Source organism: Candoia aspera, chromosome 7 (genome assembly GCF_035149785.1).
Source record: "Candoia aspera isolate rCanAsp1 chromosome 7, rCanAsp1.hap2, whole genome shotgun sequence".
Taxonomy (NCBI): Eukaryota; Metazoa; Chordata; class Lepidosauria; order Squamata; family Boidae; genus Candoia; species Candoia aspera.
This window is the reverse complement of record NC_086159.1, coordinates 14234653-14252964: the sequence shown is the minus strand read 5'-3', so window position 1 is coordinate 14252964 and position 18312 is coordinate 14234653. Positions and strand designations below refer to the sequence as shown.

The following is an 18312-nucleotide window of genomic DNA, read 5'->3' as shown; positions in this document are numbered from 1 at the left end:
GCCTTGCACTATTCCATACAATTCATGTCTTGGAATAGTGTGTTCAGTTTCAAAGGGTGAACTCTACAAGGTTCATTCTATCTGTGTAACATTCAGATAAGCTACTACTGCTACGGCTTTATTAAAGCGTATGACAATACACAGACTTTGCTGTGCTGAGGTGAGTGAAACAGAGGCATAATTATGCACATGATGTCTGGAGCTATTCAAGAGCCTGTAAAGAATGTTTGCACATTTCCCATTCACGTTTCTTATCAATGGGCAGTAAGGCATCTCAGTCTTGTATCTCTCAAGACAATTCTCATAGCAGAAAAGTTGTGTAATGTTTTCCATGCCCTGTGTTTTAGAAGCTGAGCGAGTTTTTCTTAGGGCCTCAGCTTGGTCCAAGGCTGCACTGAATGGGTAGCATGTCATCCCTTAGATCCAGGTCTTTCACATCCTTTGCATGGTCTTCAGAGGTGAACATCTTCTTTACTTTGGCATTGTTGGATGTTGTATTATGAAGCCTCACATTGGCAACAGCTTGTGTTATTTTGAGTTGATAGTTCCTTCTTCAGTAGTCAAAGACTTGAGTCCATCAACTACATAAAAGTATCTTTCTATATATTGACCGGCATTTTTGTCATGTTCATTTTCTCCTTCTCCTGGTGTTCTGAGTCCATAAATAGCCACCATGGGTGGTATATTTACCAAAGACACGTACCCTTATTCTGTATTCATCTAACTGATTGCTGATGTAATTGTCTTGATACCAGAAGAATCTTAGTTTTTTGTTGTTTTATTTGGACAATGAAACAATAAAACAGCTGGATATCAGCTGTTATAGCATCAGGATCTTTTCTGAAATAGATTAACACTCCAAGGAGGTTGTTGTTCAGATCCGACCCAGTGAGAAGAACATCATTCAGAGAAACTCCCCGGAATTGAGCACAATAGAATACAACTCTAATTTGACTTGGTTTCTATGGATCTTATATAGTAAAAGTAAATTTGTAGTATGGTATCCAGATCTTCCCTGCCATGTTTTGGAATAGAGCAGAAACATTAAGAGAGCTGGAGGTAGTAGAATCTGGGCTTAAGCAGTGACATGTTTCCTACCATCACTGTCTGGACATTTGATAGCTACTTACAGGTTAATATAAGAACATCTTATATTCTTTGAGCAGGGCTTGGCATACTTTAAGAGGTTTCTCTGTAAAGCTACAATACTTCTTTAGTTGGTGAGGCTTCTTGTGCAAAGGGTATTGTTGACTGGATCTTCCACCTTCCTGCTTATGGCAGTAGGATGGTCTGAACATACAGGAGTGGTGGAAATCATATCTGTCTTGGGTGCACAGATATGGGAGATCTTGCATTGCTATACCTTATGGATATCTTTTACTCTTAGGGATCTCCTTAATGATCATCCTTGAAGTGCTGAATGCAAAATCTGAATCATTTCTCATTTCTCATTTTCTTGGCCAACAAAGTTTCAGAAGAATGAGAAAGGAAGAAAGATGACTATTTTTTCCCTTGTACTAAGAGCCCTGTGAGTTCAACCTGTGAGCTGTGTCTAGGTGTTAGTTGATAGATGTGGGTCTAGTTTGGCAGATTCAAGTTCCCACAATGGATCATCAAGTTCCCTCAGTTTGTGATTATCTTCAGATTTCTTCTTGAAAAGCACATCTTCAATCACTTTTGGGATGCCATAGCATTCCTGAAACTGTAATATTTCTCAGTTAAGATTTAGTAGCATTTATAGTTAGACCTTAACCAATTTGAAGCTTCCTGCAGCAGATTATTAACGCTTCTGCAACTTGCAATATTAAACATGTCGTGTTAATTCTTACCGCACACACAATCTGATTTCTGATGAAATACATCCTTGTCAGTTTCTTTTTCACCCTGGTCTGATTTCTGAGATGATGCAGTATCAACAGTGTTAATATTTTCTATTTCAGAGGTATTAGTTTGCAGCAAGGAAATAATGATATCTTGGATGGTTCTGGATGCTCTTTGGCAGAAAATTGGTGCTAGGATGACAAATGGCTGAAATAGGCCTGAAACTGATGGCTGTTAGTAAGCTGGAGTATACCCGAAGCCTTGACCTAGATTAGTTTGATGGTTGTGTATCAGAACCAGGCTGTTCCTAAAGACCTATTTGAAGAGATGGAGCTTGGAGCCTAAATGAGAGATAGAATCTATTGGATAGCTGCTTTTTTATTGTTCTGCTGGACATCTCTACCTATCCAGGCAGACAGCTAAACCAAAGAAAATCCACGCGGACTGAAACTTTGTCTGCAACAAACTTACTTTTAGATAACAAAGAACAATTTGGAAAGATAGTCTGTATGTATGGGGCTAAAGGCCAGTGCTACACCAGACTCAGGTGGGCCCTAGCTGGCAGGAAAGAAAGCAGAAAATAGCCCCATGACCTCTGACTTCTATCGTGGGTCACAGTAGATACAGCATAATTAAGGATTAGGGACTGTGGAAATAATACAATGAATGCACTAAAGACTGAACATTTTGTTCCTTTGCCAAAATGCCAGACAGCAGCACAGGTTCCTCGAGGGAAAAAAAGGAAAAGGGAACAATTCAGTCTTTAAAGTGATTAATTGCTATATTTTCTATATGATGACATTGAGAAGCTCTACCAAAACCAACAAACCCAATTCTCAAAAGTATTCCATGGCAAAACATAAAGCCAAGCTGGAATTGCCAGAGATCCTAAACAATCTTGATAGTCAAGACCACATATTTTTTATCGCCAATTAGATACAAAAGAACCTTGTTTGATATAGTATGGTAATTGATGAATGAAAGCTTTTTCAAAGGATATGGTTCCATTGGCAGCTGATCATTTGGATTTTACCAGGGACAAGGTCAGGGAAGGATGTAACAAAATAGAAAGAAATGTATGATTGAGATGTCATGATTTATAAGCCCTACAGGAAATTTTGTTTGGAATGACAGCATGTGTTTTTTAATAAAATGAAACAATATTAACTAACAAGCATTAGGTCTTGTCTTGCAATTTTGGGGTGCAATGCTAAGCAGTGGGTGTCCCAAAACTACTGAGAGGCCTAGATATGGCAGTATAATTAATGGTTCTTGCTCCTGTAATTACATTCAACCTTAGTTTTAAGTGTATTTAGCACAAGGATTCTTCAGCAAAGGATCGTTACCTTGTCATGGTGCTGGAGCTTGAGCACCTCAATGATGCCATGAGCTAAACCGTGAAGGGCCACCCAAGACGGGAAGGTCATGACAGAGAGGTCAGACTAAATGCGATCCCTGGGGAAGGTAATGGCAACCCACCCCAGTATTCTTGCCGTGAAAACTAAATGGATCAGTACAACCAGAGATATGTCGGTATACCATCGGAAGATGAGATCCCCAGGTCGGAAGATGGTCAAAATGCTACTGGGGAGGAACAGAGGATGAGTTCAACTAGCCCCAGACGTGATGACGCAGCTAGCTCAAAGCCGAAAGGACGGCTAGCGGCCGACGGTGCTGGTGGTGAATGGCGAATCCGATGTTCTAAGGATCAACACACCATTGGAACCTGAAATGTAAGATCTATGAGTCAGGGCAAATTGGATGTGGTTATTGGTGAGATGTCAAGATTAAAGATAGACATTTTGGGCGTCAGTGAACTGAAATGGACTGGAATGGGCCACTTCACATCAAATGACCACCAGATCTACTACTGTGGACAAGAGGACCACAGAAGAAATGGAGTAGCCTTCATAATTAATAGTAAAGTGGCTAAAGCAGTGCTTGGATACAATCCAAAAAACGACAGAATGATCTCAATTCGAATTCAGGGCAAGCCATCTAACATCACAGTGATCCAAATATACGCCCCAACCACAAATGCTGAAGAAGCTGAAGTAGAGCAGTTCTATGAGGATCTGCAGCACCTACTGGACAACACGCCTAAAAGAGATGTTATTTTCATCACAGGAGACTGGAATGCTAAGGTGGGCAGTCAAATGACACCTGGAATTACAGGTAAGCATGGCCTGGGAGAACAAAATGAAGCAGGACATAGGCTGATAGAATTTCGCCAAGACAATTCACTCTGCATAACAAACACTCTCTTCCAACAACCTAAGAGACGGCTTTATACATGGACTTCCCCAGATGGACAACACCGAAATCAGATTGACTACATCCTTTGCAGCCAAAGGTGGCGGACATCTGTACAGTCGGTAAAAACAAGACCTGGAGCTGACTGTAGTTCAGATCACGAACTTCTTCTTGCACAATTTAGGATCAGACTAAAGAGATTAGGGAAGACTGACAGATCAGCTAGATATGAGCTCACTAATATTCCTCAGTTATATGCAGTGGAGGTGAAGAATAGATTTAAGGGACTGGATTTAGTAGATAGGGTCCCGGAAGAACTATGGACAGAAGTCTGCAGCATTGTTCAGGAGGCGGCAACAAAATACATCCCAAAGAAAGAGAAAACCAAGAAGGCAAAATGGCTGTCTGCTGAGACACTAGAAGTAGCCCAAGAAAGAAGGAAAGCAAAAGGCAACAGTGATAGGGGGAGATATGCCCAATTAAATGCAAAATTCCAGAGGTTAGCCAGAAGAGATAAGGAATTATTTTTAAACAAGCAATGCGCGGAAGTGGAAGAAGACAATAGAATAGGAAGGACAAGAGACCTCTTCCAGAAAATTAGAAACATCGGAGGTAAATTCCAGGCCAAAATGGGTATGATCAAAAACAAAGATGGCAAGGACCTAACAGAAGAAGAAGAGATCAAGAAAAGGTGGCAAGAATATACAGAAGACCTGTCTAGGAAGGATAACAATATCGGGGATAGCTTTGACGGTGTGGTCAGTGAGCTAGAGCCAGACATCCTGAAGAGTGAGGTTGAGTGGGCCTTAAGAAGCATTGCTAATAACAAGGCAGCAGGAGACGACGGCATCCCAGCTGAACTGTTCAAAATCCTGCAAGATGATGCTGTCAAGGTAATGCATGCTATATGCCAGCAAATTTGGAAAACACAAGAATGGCCATCAGATTGGAAAAAATCAACTTATATCCCCATACCAAAAAAGGGGAACACTAAAGAATGTTCAAACTATCGAACAGTGGCACTCATTTCATATGCCAGTAAGGTAATGCTTAAGATCCTGCAAGGTAGACTTCAGCAGTTTATGGAGTGAGAATTGCCAGATGTACAAGCTGGGTTTAGAAAAGGCAGAGGAACTAGAGACCAAATTGCCAATATCTGCTGGATAATGGAAAAAGCCAGGGAGTTTCAGAAAAACATCTCTTTCTGTTTTATTGACTATTCTAAAGCCTTTGACTGTGTGGACCATAACAAATTGTGGCAAGTTCTTAGTGGTATGGGGATACCAAGTCATCTTGTATGCCTCCTGAAGAATCTGTATAACGACCAAGTAGCAACAGTAAGAACACACCACAGAACAATGGACTGGTTTAAGATTGGGAAAGGAGTACGGCAGGGCTGTATACTCTCACCCTACCTATTCAACTTGTATGCAGAACACATCATGCGACGTGCTGGGCTTGAGGAATCCAAGGCTGGAGTTAAAATCTCTGGAAGAAACATGAACAATCTCAGATATGCAGATGATACCACTTTGATGGCTGAAAGTGAAGAGGAACTGAGGAGCCTTATGATGAAGGTGAAAGAAGAAAGTGCAAAAGCTGGCTTGCAGCTAAACCTCAAAAAAACCAAGATTATGGCAACCAGCTTGATTGAGAACTGGCAAATAGAGGGAGAAAATGTAGAAGCAGTGAAAGACTTTGTATTCCTAGGTGCGAAGATTACTGCAGATGCTGACTGCAGTCAGGAAATCAGAAGACGCTTAATCCTTGGGAGAAGAGCAATGACAAATCTCGATAAAATAGCTAAGAGCAGAGACATCACACTGACAACAAAGGCCCGCATAGTTAAAGCAATGGTGTACCCTGTAGTAACATATGTCTGCGAGAGCTGGACCATAAGGAAGGCTGAGAGAAGGAAGATAGATGCTTTGGAACTGTGGTGTTGGAGGAAAATTCTGAGAGTGCCTTGGACTGCCAGAAGATCAAACCAGTCCATCCTCCAGGAAATCAAGCCAGACTGCTCACTTGAGGGAATGATATTAAAGGCAAAACTGAAATACTTTGGCCACATAATGAGACGACAGGACACCCTGGAGAAGATGCTGATGCTAGGGAGAGTGGAGGGCAAAAGGAAGAGGGGCCGACCAAGGGGAAGGTGGATAGATGATATTCTAGAGGTGACGGACTCGTCCCTGGGGGAGTTGGGGGTGTTGACAACCGACAGGAAGCTCTGGCGTGGGCTGGTCCATGAAGTCATGAAGAGTCGGAAGCGATTAAACGAATAAACAACAAAGCACAAGGATTGTCCTTGAATCTCCATTGGTGACCAGGTAAACACATCACTCTCAGTAAACTGTGAGTTTTTGTTTTTTTTAAATGACTTTTATTTAATTTGAGTGGAAAAAAAAAAGAAAAATGAAAAACAATGAAAAGTTATTAATGGACTCTAAATGAGCCATTATATGCTTAAGTATATTTTTGAGTAACAGCAATTGACTGAGTTTATGCTTTGAGCTTGTCCTGATTACCAGGAAACACACTGAGGCGAGGACTTGGTCTCTAACGTTTATTAGTAGTACTTAACAAGAATCCTAACAAACTGAGAAAGCATGGGAAAACCCCGCCATATAAACCCCAAAGGTTAAGGCGGTCCCGATCTGTGTCTCTTTGAATGGCTGAACAGTTCCTCAGTGCTACGCATGCGCTTGACAGTCTGGGTGAGAGCCCCCTGCTCGCCATCCTTACTCATGACAGAGCTAAGCCATAAACTATAATATAAAAAACACAGTGGTTGGTTTCACACAACATCGTAACAGGGCTATCATATCTGGGCTGCAAAAATTCAGATGAACGCTAGGTGTCAGCAGAAAGTTAGGAGTTTTGTGTATCCCTTCTGCCATCTAGTGATCACCCAGATTGTTGCAGCCCAGATATAGTAGTCCTAATTCTAAAGTAAACCAAACCTGAATATTTATGATTAGCATTTATTTATTTATTTATTTATTTAATTTATTTATTCACCGCCCATCTCTCCCCTACGGGGGGACTCTGGGCGGCTTACAATAAAGCATGATATATTAATAAGTGTGTCCTGGGCTGAAGGCCATTATAACAAGTATTGCTATTGCATTACATTCTATCCCTTGGGGAATTCAAGCTGGTGTAAGGGAAACTCTCTGTCCCATTTTATCCCCATGACAAAAAGGTGATGAGGTAGCTCAAGCTGAGGGAGAGCAACTAGCCAAAAATCACCTAATGGTCATTGGGAAGGGTTGCACTGCAATTACATACTCTACATGTTCTTCAGAAGGTTTGTGGGGACTTCTGGCTCCTATAATGTCAGGCCCATATACATATGCCTGTTTAGCAGTACTGATGCCTTGTAGCATTTCCATATCTTTCTTCCAAGGTAGGCCCAGGCTCACATGTTTTGCTGCTGTGGCCACAGCATGTGGACCTTAAATATCTGCATTTCATGTTCAGTTGTAACTTCAAAGAGTAGCAGGGAACAACTAGGATTGTTGACAACTTCCCTGAAGCCAACCCTCAACCGGGGAGTATCAAGATGGGAAAGCCCCAATCTGTAATGTCCGCTTCTTTGTGTCAATAACCGTTCACTTGAATAAGGTCCTTTGATTGGGTTCCAAGCTGGTTCCAAAAGTATGCATTTTAATAAATGAGAGAATAAATACCATAAGAGGAGTCGAGTAAGAGCAGTTTGACAAGGAAACAATTACTGAAAGAGGCGGTTGGCTGGCTTCGCTGGATGTGTTCAAGGGGAGGCTAGACAGTCATCTTTAATTTGGATTCTTGCACTGAGCAAAGGGCTGGACTTGTTGGCGCCCTCCAATTCTAGGGTTTGGTGAACCCCACCACCTGTGGATTGGTATCATTTCTTGTAATGAAAACAGAAATGAAAGATGCAAAACTCTAGAACCCCATCACTACTGTACCACCGTGTTCAAGTATTAAGGATCAGCAATGGCTGTGTCATTCTCCACCACCCCACTGCCTTCCCCTGAGTAATCCTATGAGACCAAATACCACACACACAAACACACAACCTCAATAATCCACAGACAAGCATTTACTAATGCAGGATTCTTTTTGCTTCTTTAGTATGGCAGCGTGCATCAGTCCCAATTTTTCCATTTTTCTTCACTGTAAAAATGCCTGAATTTGGACTACAGTAAAGGCTTGGAAATTTTGAAAGAAGGAGGGGAAAGTACTTTAAAAAAAAAAGTGCAGCGTCTAGGCTAGAATTCCAAAGGAAGTTGAGGGCCTCAAGCTCTACACAGGAAGCGATCTTGGTGCAGGCCTTAAATGCTAGATTCCAGGCAGAGTTTAACTAACCACTGACAGCTCTGTAAACAAAGCCAGGACAATAAGAGAACAGCTTTCCCTTTTCTGGTAGTCATTTTTAGTTGGGGGGCCTGCAGGAGACTTCTCCTATATTTGTCTCGATAGGATATAAACCAAAGCCTGGAAGGGTTTCGCGCATGAAGGAGCTATAAGGGAACAAATATTTTATGGAGTAAACCTACAAGAAGAAGGTAGGTGCAGATTTAAATTGCAGACCCTTCGATCGGTCCAATTCTTCTCCCCACCCCATATCTCGTGTCAGTTTTAATTTTTTAAGGAGGATTTAGAGAAACATTTTTAACGGGTGGTATTTTAACCATTCGCCTCAACGTTTCCTCTTTTGTTCCTACTGACTCCAGACGTTCCGCTTTGAATCTTTCCAAAATGCCTCTTTTTAGCTTTGTGATTAGCAAAAAAATGTAGCATTGAAGTATAAGATAATATTTTGCTTTTGGAAAATTGTTTAACAGTTATGAATTCTTTTCTGACTGTTGCACACCTGCAGTGGTACGAATCTGATGCTGCAATGAAATAACCTTGTTTGTGGTTCCAGTGATCATCCTGGCAAATTTGCATATCTCACTTAAAGTTGTCGTTATTATTATTTTGCTAAACATTTATAATTGTAGGAAGAAGTCAGTGATCATATATAGTTCTTTTAAGACATAACCCCATCTGTTTTCACCAGAAGTAAAATGTTACAGCTTTGTTCTAATTTCCAGCTAGGAAGCTGAGTTCCAAATGGGAATTTTCCAAACATTTAATGAAATGTTGGTGATGCTGGAGAATCTTTTTGACTGTGGATGTGAATATGGCTATACTTTAATATGTTTCTGTTAATGGCAGGCTTCATTTCCATGTCTCATTCTGACTCCCCCCCCCCCCCCTTCTCTCTTTCTCTTTCTCAAATTCAGCCTGATTTGGGGGATTTATCTGAACTTGAATATATATCATGGACGACTTTGAACGTCGCAGAGAGCTTAGGAGACAGAAACGGGAGGAGATGCGCCTGGAAGCAGAGAGGTGGGTAATATTTAAGAATATTGGCCATGGCCTGATTTTTAAAAACATTTTTAAAGCATTGCCTTTCAAACTTCATCCAGTTAATATCTGGGTGCAAATCAACAGACTGTGTAGTCCAGATGATTGCAAAAACTACGAACAGCTCCTCCCTATGAAGGCTTTCTGCAAATCCTGTGTGTTCTCAATTGTGCCTTCGGAGAAAATTCCTGAACTGGAAGAGGTGACAGAAGGCAGAGATGAAGCTTGCTTGGTGTTTATAGGTTTTATTAGAAGGGAGCAGGAATTGCCGATGATAGCCGTGTTCAAAGTGTCTGATTACTATCCTGTGGATGTAACTGTGTTGGAGCCTGTGATGAAATTACAGGGTGTTTGAACAGAGGCAGCTTTGGAACATTTTTAATGTGTTCCATTAGTCGATGATGAATCAGTAAATATAATTTACTTATTATTAATGTAGAGAATGTCTAATTTTAGTGAAGTCTCTCAGATTTAGTCCCATAGAACCAACCTTTGCTGGTTTGGTTGGTGTTTCTTTTTATGTAAAGGAAATCAGTATTGGGGTCTAACAGATTTAGACTTAGGATAAACCAGCAGTGGATCTCAGCTTGATGATGTATTTCAGCTGCATTCCCCTATGGAAGAATCTAGGCAAAGGGGCTCTTCAACCCTTTCTCCTTCATTCAGAGCTTTTCCCCAGTATACCACCTGTGTATGAATCAAGAAGCAGCCAATGGGAAGAATTTTGCAAAGAACAGCTGCTGTTGTTCCCTTGGAGAAAATGGTTAAAAAGAACTACTTGCCTAGAACTTAGGGCAGATCTGCATCTTCTGCTTGACTCATTACCAGTATGGGCCACTTGCAACTTCCCAAGTGCAGGAATAGATGGCATCTTCCCCCATTCCCAGCCCAGTGCAAATGCACTCCATACCCATTTATTCAAAACTGCTGACCCAAGCCATCATAAGAGCAGATGGGCTTTGTTCTGATCTAATAGCAGCCCCAGCTCTGATTCACTGCAGTGCCTGGCATGCTCCTTCCCCTCCAGCAGTTAGTCATTGCTTTGGATTGCCAGGCCGTATGTTCTGTACTGGTTGGCACCTGCTTTTTTTTTTTTTTAACAGTCTTGTGGTTGATCCAATGATGGCCATCTAAGTCAATGAACTATCCTCAACCCTAGAAGCTCATACTCCATTCAACCCTTATATTGCCTAAGGGGCACCCTTTCACTTTCTGCCCAGGTTGGGTGAAGGATGTTCTCCTTGCTTTCCCACCCCCTGCCCATACACCTGCAAAGCTTCCCTTGCCTTTTGTTTATTTTTTAAACAGCTTTAAGTTGCAATGTAAGAACGTTGCTACCTTGTTTCTTGGAAACTTGACAATCAGTTCTTCTTTGCTGCAAAGTTTTCATAGACCTACAGAGGAATGTAGGAATGAAAGAACAACTCATTCCCTGTCGCTTTGGTTATTGTAGCATCACAGCTATGGGGTTGCCATAAAGGGAAAAGGGAAAAGAAAAACTAGAGAGGGTCTACATTAGTTGCAGAGCAGAAAACGTGGGCAGGAAGGTGAAGGCATCTATGTGTGTGTGCAAAGATCTGGAAAAGCAAACCAATGGCACAGGGAGTAGTGAGGAGGGAATGACCCCTAAAAGGAAATGGCAGGCACCGTAGACTGGTCCACACAGGAACCAGCCAGTGAGGATGGGAAGGGCACAAACAGGGGAACAACCACACGAGTCTTGTGATGGCCATAGTCCAAACTAAGCACCAGCCTAGCCCCATTGCCAACCCACTGCAATCTGGGCAGGAATTATTGGAGCTGTCTTAAGAAACAGATGGTAGCAGTGTGTGAGACAAGCAGCTTAGGCTGCAGTACAGAGTTGGTGTGCAGGGGTGGAAACCACTGGTGGAAGGAGATAAATAGTTGCATTTCTCAAATCACTGCAGAGTTCAAATGATTTACTAGCCAGATATTTGTGTTGTTTTGCCCAAGTGATGTGTGCATGAGGGGACAGCTTTGGAAAGCTGGACATGACATCTCTGTTGCTTTTTACAGGTTTGTTAATGGTTCTAACTGACCTCCTGATTTAGAACAACTTGTACATGAATGCAAATCAAGGGTGCACAGAAAAATTCTTTGTAGTTGTGCTGGAGTTGTAGCCAAAGAAAGCTTAGGTAAGATGTTCTCAGTGGTTTCTCCTCTAAAATGCTCATGTAGCATTAAGGCTATGACCATCCTCCATTTCTTTGCCTGTCAGAGACTGGTAGGAACCACCTCCCATTGATGGGGTAATAAGAAACACTTTCCTTGGAAGGACCTGGCCTTTCCTTTCACTTCTTCATCCCATGAAGAGTACAGGTGAGCTTGTAGCCCCAGCTAGGAGGAAGAGCAGCAAAGCCAGCAGATCCCAGGGACTGGCAATGGGACTCTAGCTTAGGAGGTTATATTCTCAACCAGTGCCCAGAAAAGGCTGTCTGAACCACAGATCTGACTACAGCATTGGTTGAAGGTAGCATGTGAAGAACATCATTGCCTAAAGGACATGCAAGCATCTCCATAGGGGCCCTTCTCAAAGATCGTGGCCCATGTTTATCATGTGTTTAAGCAAGATTTGCTTGGTTGAAAATCATACATTCAGGCATAGCATCATTTGAAATGAAATATTACAGACAAACAGGGCAGCAAGTTGTTGAGGGGAGAGCCACTGCTGTTCCTTGCACTAATGGCCAAAGTACACTTTCAGCAAAGAAGGCAAGGAGAACATCTTCTTAATGATAAAAATATGGGGAATTTCTTTCTCACCCTTTCCCAACTCCTTCCTAAACTCTGAGAACATTGGCAGAAGTGCGGCTGCAATTTCAATTCAGCTGCCTCTGGTTCTCCTGCAGCAGAGGTCAAATTCAGCTGGCATTTCTCTCTTAACTAATTTCTTTATATAGGGTGCTCTCACAAATGGAATCTGAAAGAGCTGGCTGGGGAATTCTGGGAGTCCACACATCTTAAAGTTGCCAAGGTTAAGAGACACTGGTCTATAGCCTTACTCTGCAGATTATGCTAGTAAAGCCCATCTGGAGCTTAAATCTGATATAGTAACTACTACTTATGCTAGGATTCACTTCTGGAGCATGTAAAGCAATGAGCATGTACCAATTACCACCCCTTCCTATTTCTTCTTCTCCTGCCTCCCATCATCAGAGAGTAGGAATAGCTCACCTCCAAATATTTGGAATTAGGAAGCAGAAGACTTCCCAATCAAAAAACCGTAGTTTCTACGGAAGTTGAAATCTTAACACCTTTCTATTTCAAAACTGTTCCATGGATAAAAGAGGAACCCATCACTTAGGTATTTGGAACTGCAGCTTAAGTTATGGGGTTAGCTGGATTTACACAACCCACTAGGCTAAAATAGGATTGGATGGTTTGCGGTTCAGCTTGCTGTGGGAAACCCAGCTGTTGTACTGGCATGTTTTCTAAGCCAGACCATCAGAATAAACCATAAAATGGCTTGTTTGGGCATAGCCTATTATGTGAACACAGCAATTACGTTTTATCAACCTGGCTTTAATAAGGTTGCCCATGCTCGTGCCATCAGTCAATAGCAGAAGTCATAAAGCAATTATTAGTAATACAGAACTCTTGCTCTTTTCATGTCTCATTTTGTCCTTTTCTTGGTGATGTCTAGAATAATAAGAGTGATGAAAAGTATGTCTGGTTATCCTTGTGCTGCATGTTGCTATACTGCATGTCTTGAACACTGCTTCTTCTCAAGGGTAGGACACCAAGTCATGTATGGTGCTTAACTCCACAGGTGGCATGAGGGAGAGATTTGTTTACATCTTGATGTTATTATTGTTATTTTGGTTTATATCCTGCCTTTCTGTCCATAAAGCGCTCATGTAAACTGAACTAAATTTGCCTTCAGACCAATACACAAAACCAAGCTTAGTTCTGCTTTGAAATGCACCCATCTCTGCATTTTTACAGGTTTGTTAATGTTGGTTTGCTAGTTAAAAGAAATGATTATTAAGGGAAAGTCTGCACAAATATGGACCATGTGCCAACCTGTCTTACTTTAGGGAAAATTGGGCCAATCGCTACATTAGGAAAGATTTCAAACAAAAATTCATATTTGCAGAAAAGTACTCAAGATGCATACAAATTTTGAGGCAACCTTTTTTTGAAAAAAAATAAAAATCACCAAACTAGTAAAGGCATAAAGGGAACTAAACTTGCAAATAGAAAAATGTGCAAGTGAAATTGACACGGTGACAGGAATTGAAATTGACAGACTTGCCCATCTCTCCAGTCCTCTGCTTCAATTGGTATCTTCCAATTGCGATAGGATTGCAATCTGCAGGGCTTGGCCATACTGGCTGGAAGTTTGGAAGATGCAGTCCCATTGTTTCTAGAGAAGACACAACTGGGGAAGCCTCTAGAGCAGTGTTTCTCAATCTTGGCAACTTTAAGAAATGTGGACTTCAACTCCCAGAATTCCCCACCCAGCCATGTTGGCTGGGGAATTCTGGGAGTTGAAGTCCACATATCTTAAAGTTGCCAAGTTTGAGAAACACTGTTCTAGAGACATTACTAGAAAAATGGGAGGGAGAATGTGCTTCAGAAGAGAAGCAGTCCTCCTCTTAGAAGTAATATTGTTGGCTTCCAGATGAATCCAATTTAGCTGACCATGCTTCCTCCAACTTCTATTCCTCTTCTATAAAACCATGATTTAGTTCAGCATTAGGGTAAGCATTCCTTTTGCATTTTCTCAGTTCCAGAACAACTGAAAGAAATTTGGTCAGTGTTCCAAAAATAGTTATGAAAAAGTCCAACATGACATCATAGCCCAAATTGGCATACGTGGGAATATCTATATATTACCCTAGCTGCCAACTGATTAAAGAAGGATTAGTGCACTGTTGTAACTAATTAAACAATTGGTGTTTTTTTAAAAAAAACAACAACTCTAAAATCCATTGTTTTAGCAACATAGTAGCAGTTCTAATGGAACTTTCGTATGATTCAGATTGGTTTTACTTGTTTTAATATTAACTTTATTTGTTTCAATATTAGTCCTTCCCAAAAATACTCTCGATACCCCCGCACCAACTAGTATAATTTGGGAAAGACTGACTGCAGACTTATCGAATTATTCCAAATAATGTGACCAACATCCAAGATGGCTTTATTGATAGTATTCTATGGATGCAGCACCAGAAGATCATCTCATAGAAAAATAGAATATTATATATTTTTAATTAGAATTTTTCAAAACAGTAAAAGTATATAAAACAAAAAAGAAAGGAAAAAAAGGAAAAGAAATGATAAAAGAAGATAACGTATAGTTATGCCTTCCCCCTTTCTTTCTGTCGAGTAATTACTATCTTATCCTTTTTCCTATCCACTTTGGCCCTTTTTAATCCACAGAAAAATAGAATTTTAGAGTTGGAAGACACCTTGGACCTCTAGTCCAAAAGTGGGGGAGTCATGGCTTGAAGTGTGGGCACCAGGGCCTCCAATCACATTTTGTGACCTCCAGAGCATTCCCCAAATCACACTCCAAAAAATTAGCAACCAAACTGATTTTTTATGCCATTGTTTTGCAGAAACAAGGGACGAAATGGGTGTGTTCAGCCTCTGAAAGGCATAACATAGAGGTAGAACAGGAGTGAGCAGGCAAACCAGCCAACAGCTGGCTGCCTGCATGTTAAAAAGGGGGTGGGGTGCGGTTTTGATTGCACCATCTTGACTTTTTGGTTCTCTCACCCACAGATGCCCCTGATGGCATCCAGGGTTTTTAGACTTCCTCTTTGTTGTTTTCTTAACTCGGTGAGTTTGAGAACTGGTTGCAAAAAATATAGACCTGCCTAATTTTTAAGAATTGCTTCAGAGACCACATTCTGTGCCATTCTTTTGAATGACTGAATTTCTTGAGAGTCTACCTCATTGAGTGGAGTTAGTCTTTCATAGGACTGATGAGATTGAAAAATCAGGTAGCTCTGTGGTAGAAGTTGGCTGCTTCTAAATGATTCCTTGTAGACTGTATTTTTTTTGTAGCTGATAACATCACTTTGCTTTGTCTTCAATTAGCATTTTCAAAGAAAGCTGCTGGGGTATTCTGTGAACTCGGGGTAAATAATGAATAATACCTTCAAATACAGTGCATATAATAATCAAATAATAAGTAGATAAAGCTGAAGAGACCAAAAGACCACAAACTGAAGAGCAAAACACACCTCTGTCACCTCTTCTGTGATTTTGAAGCTTGATGGATGTCAAATGACTGGAAACAGGAAGGCAGAGCAAACAATGCAACTGGGCGTTTCAGTGAAATGTTACTGCATGGAGGGGTTTTATATGGTTTCCCACCAGTCATCCTTGCTTTTTTTCAGGATACTCCATTGCTTTTTCCTACTGTCCCTGCTTTTCTGCACCTCCTAACAGTCAGTCTGCATTCTTTGCCTACTGGGCCTATTCAGTCCTCTCTGCGCTGGTTTTGAAGTCCCACCTCCTTTTTTTTTCCTCAATATTTGGGGGGTGGGGGGTCAGATGGGGTTGGATTCTTTGGAGTTGTGGCCTTTCTCTCCTTGTGTGACTGGTGCTGCTTTAGCTATATAAATCAACCAATTTATAACTACACATTTGTTTTGATTGATTATGTGTCATCAACACATTTTTGACTCTTAGGGACCACATAAATAGATTTTCTCCAAGACAATCTATCCCTAACTTGTTCTTTCAAGTTTCCCAATGGTGGTCTCATCACCACTGTAACTGAGTCCATCCAGCTTGCTGCTGGTCATCCTCTTCCTTCCTTTCTTTCCACAGCTAACATTCAGATATAAGTAGAGTCATTTACCCAATTAATGTTGCCCTAACTCATAATTACTGACTCAGGACAACAGCTTTGCCCACTTTGGATTACTCAGAAGCAATACAGAGTTCCTCCCCTCCCCTCTCCTCTCTTTCCCATTCCCAAACTTCTGGGCAGCTAAGAATCTCAACATAAAATAATGTCCCAAAGAAGATCCACAAACTTCTTTGGGATGTTATTATACATAATATACATAAAAATAACAAGGTCAAGAAAATATAATATACATAACAATATACATAAAAATAACAATATACATAAAAATAACAAAGTCAAGAAAATATGAAACTAGAAAATACAGAAGTCATATGCCTGTGAACCATGCCTTCAATCATAGCATATCCTTCTCCTGTGCAAGATGGAACAGGCAGGTCTTACAGCTTTTGTAAAGCCAAAGAGAAATCAAGAGGACTGGATCTCTGCAGGGAGGGCGTTCCACTGAGTGGCAGCAGCTACTGAAAGCACCCACATCCAAGACCACATCAGGTGACAATCTCATAAAGACAGGACCTGGAGGGAGTTACACAGGCAGATGAACACAAGGAAATGTGGTCCATCAGATAACCAGATCTGGAGCCATATAGAGCTTTAAAGGTGACAGCAGAAGAACACAGAAATGACTTGAAGATATGCAGAGACTGTTAGCAAAACAAGGAACTGTGAGAAAGAAATTTAAAGTTGTCCTTTCAGTTGAAATTTAAAGAGGGGAGGAAGGGGAAATGCTGTCATGCTTTCAAGATTTTGTTATTGTAGCCTACATCAATAAAGTAGAGTTCTAGTATTTCTTGTGGTGTCTGTTTCCTGAGCTGGCCTACCTCCACAGGGTGATAGTAACAACCAGCACCTTGAATCATACCCAGAAGTTGTCTTGCAACCAATGCAGCTCCCAAAGTAATCATCCGAGTATATTGGAATACACCCATCCCTGTCTGGGCTACCACATTTTGTATCTGCTGTAGTTTCTGAATGCTCTTTAAAGGCAGACCCGTATAGAATGTCCAAATGGGAAGTGGGTAGGGCATGAAAGACTGAGCAGGGTTCTCTGGACCAGGAAAGGTTGCAATTGTCACATAAGATCAAGTGGTGTGAAAGCCCTCCTAGCCACTGCTGCCACCTGTTCTTCAAGCTATGAATCTAGGAGACCCTAGGAAACACTCCTCATTCAAACAAGCATTGATTACTCCCTAAACACAACCTCCTGCCACCTCATGGGTAGCCCTAAGCAACCATGAGGGGCAAGGATCCAACTTGGAAGTGGGGGAACTGACACTATGAAGGCCCCAACTGCTTCCTCAAGACTCAGAGGCTCAAAATGATCTCAGATCACAATCCAAGACAAGGCCCCAGCTATTTCTATTGGCTGTGAAAATACCTGGATTAAGAAGGTCCTCTGGCATAGTGAAACTGCATTTACATGATTATATTTAGACACTGCCCCTGAGGCTTTTGCTTTATTTAATTATTACTATTTAAAAAAGAAAGCAGAAAGATATTAAGCTACTTTGGTTACATTGCTTTGTAAAGGAAATGTTAAAGTGATCATCACTGGAAAAATACTGTTCAAATGCTCAAGTAGTGAATCTCCATCTTGCCCTAGAGTTTCCTTGCAGTGTTATCCTGAAGCCAGGCAACAACAGCCATTAAACTTTTGAGATAGCTACGCTCTGTAGTTTCTTTCTTATCTTGCTGCTGAACACTTTCGGCCAATGGCCATTATGGCTGTAAACACTAGGGCCTGTGACACATCAGGAAAGCATCAGGATAGCTGGATTATAAGATACAAATGTGTTCCAGTGGAAAGTGGATGATGTACTTAGCACAGCCTTAAGTGCACCAAGGGGCCTTGGGTGTTTTCTTGGCCTGTGATATGTCTAGGTGTTCCCATGTCAAGTGTCACTGTTAGGCATTTGCTGATGATCCCAGTCTCAGAAGGGCTTGCATGCAATTGACCTCCCACAAAATTAAAATATGCAGGTTTTCTT

The 18312-nt window shown here is 41.3% G+C and overlaps 1 protein-coding gene across 5 annotated transcripts in view; it reads left to right on the top strand.

Annotated features, from left to right (window-relative positions):
* The window catches only part of CALD1 (caldesmon 1), a 201459-nt gene that overhangs the window by 96298 nt on the left and 86849 nt on the right, over positions 1 to 18312 (top strand). For 2 of the 5 annotated variants that reach the window (XM_063308507.1, XM_063308505.1), the window contains exons 1-2: positions 8422 to 8627; positions 9351 to 9459. In XM_063308507.1, coding sequence (XP_063164577.1) covers positions 9389 to 9459 — 71 coding nt within the window. In that variant the 5' untranslated portion in view covers positions 8422 to 8627; positions 9351 to 9388. Of the gene's footprint in view, positions 1 to 8421; positions 8628 to 9350; positions 9460 to 18312 lie in introns of those variants that run through there. The other 3 variants (XM_063308509.1, XM_063308510.1, XM_063308506.1) reach the window with 3 other exon arrangements.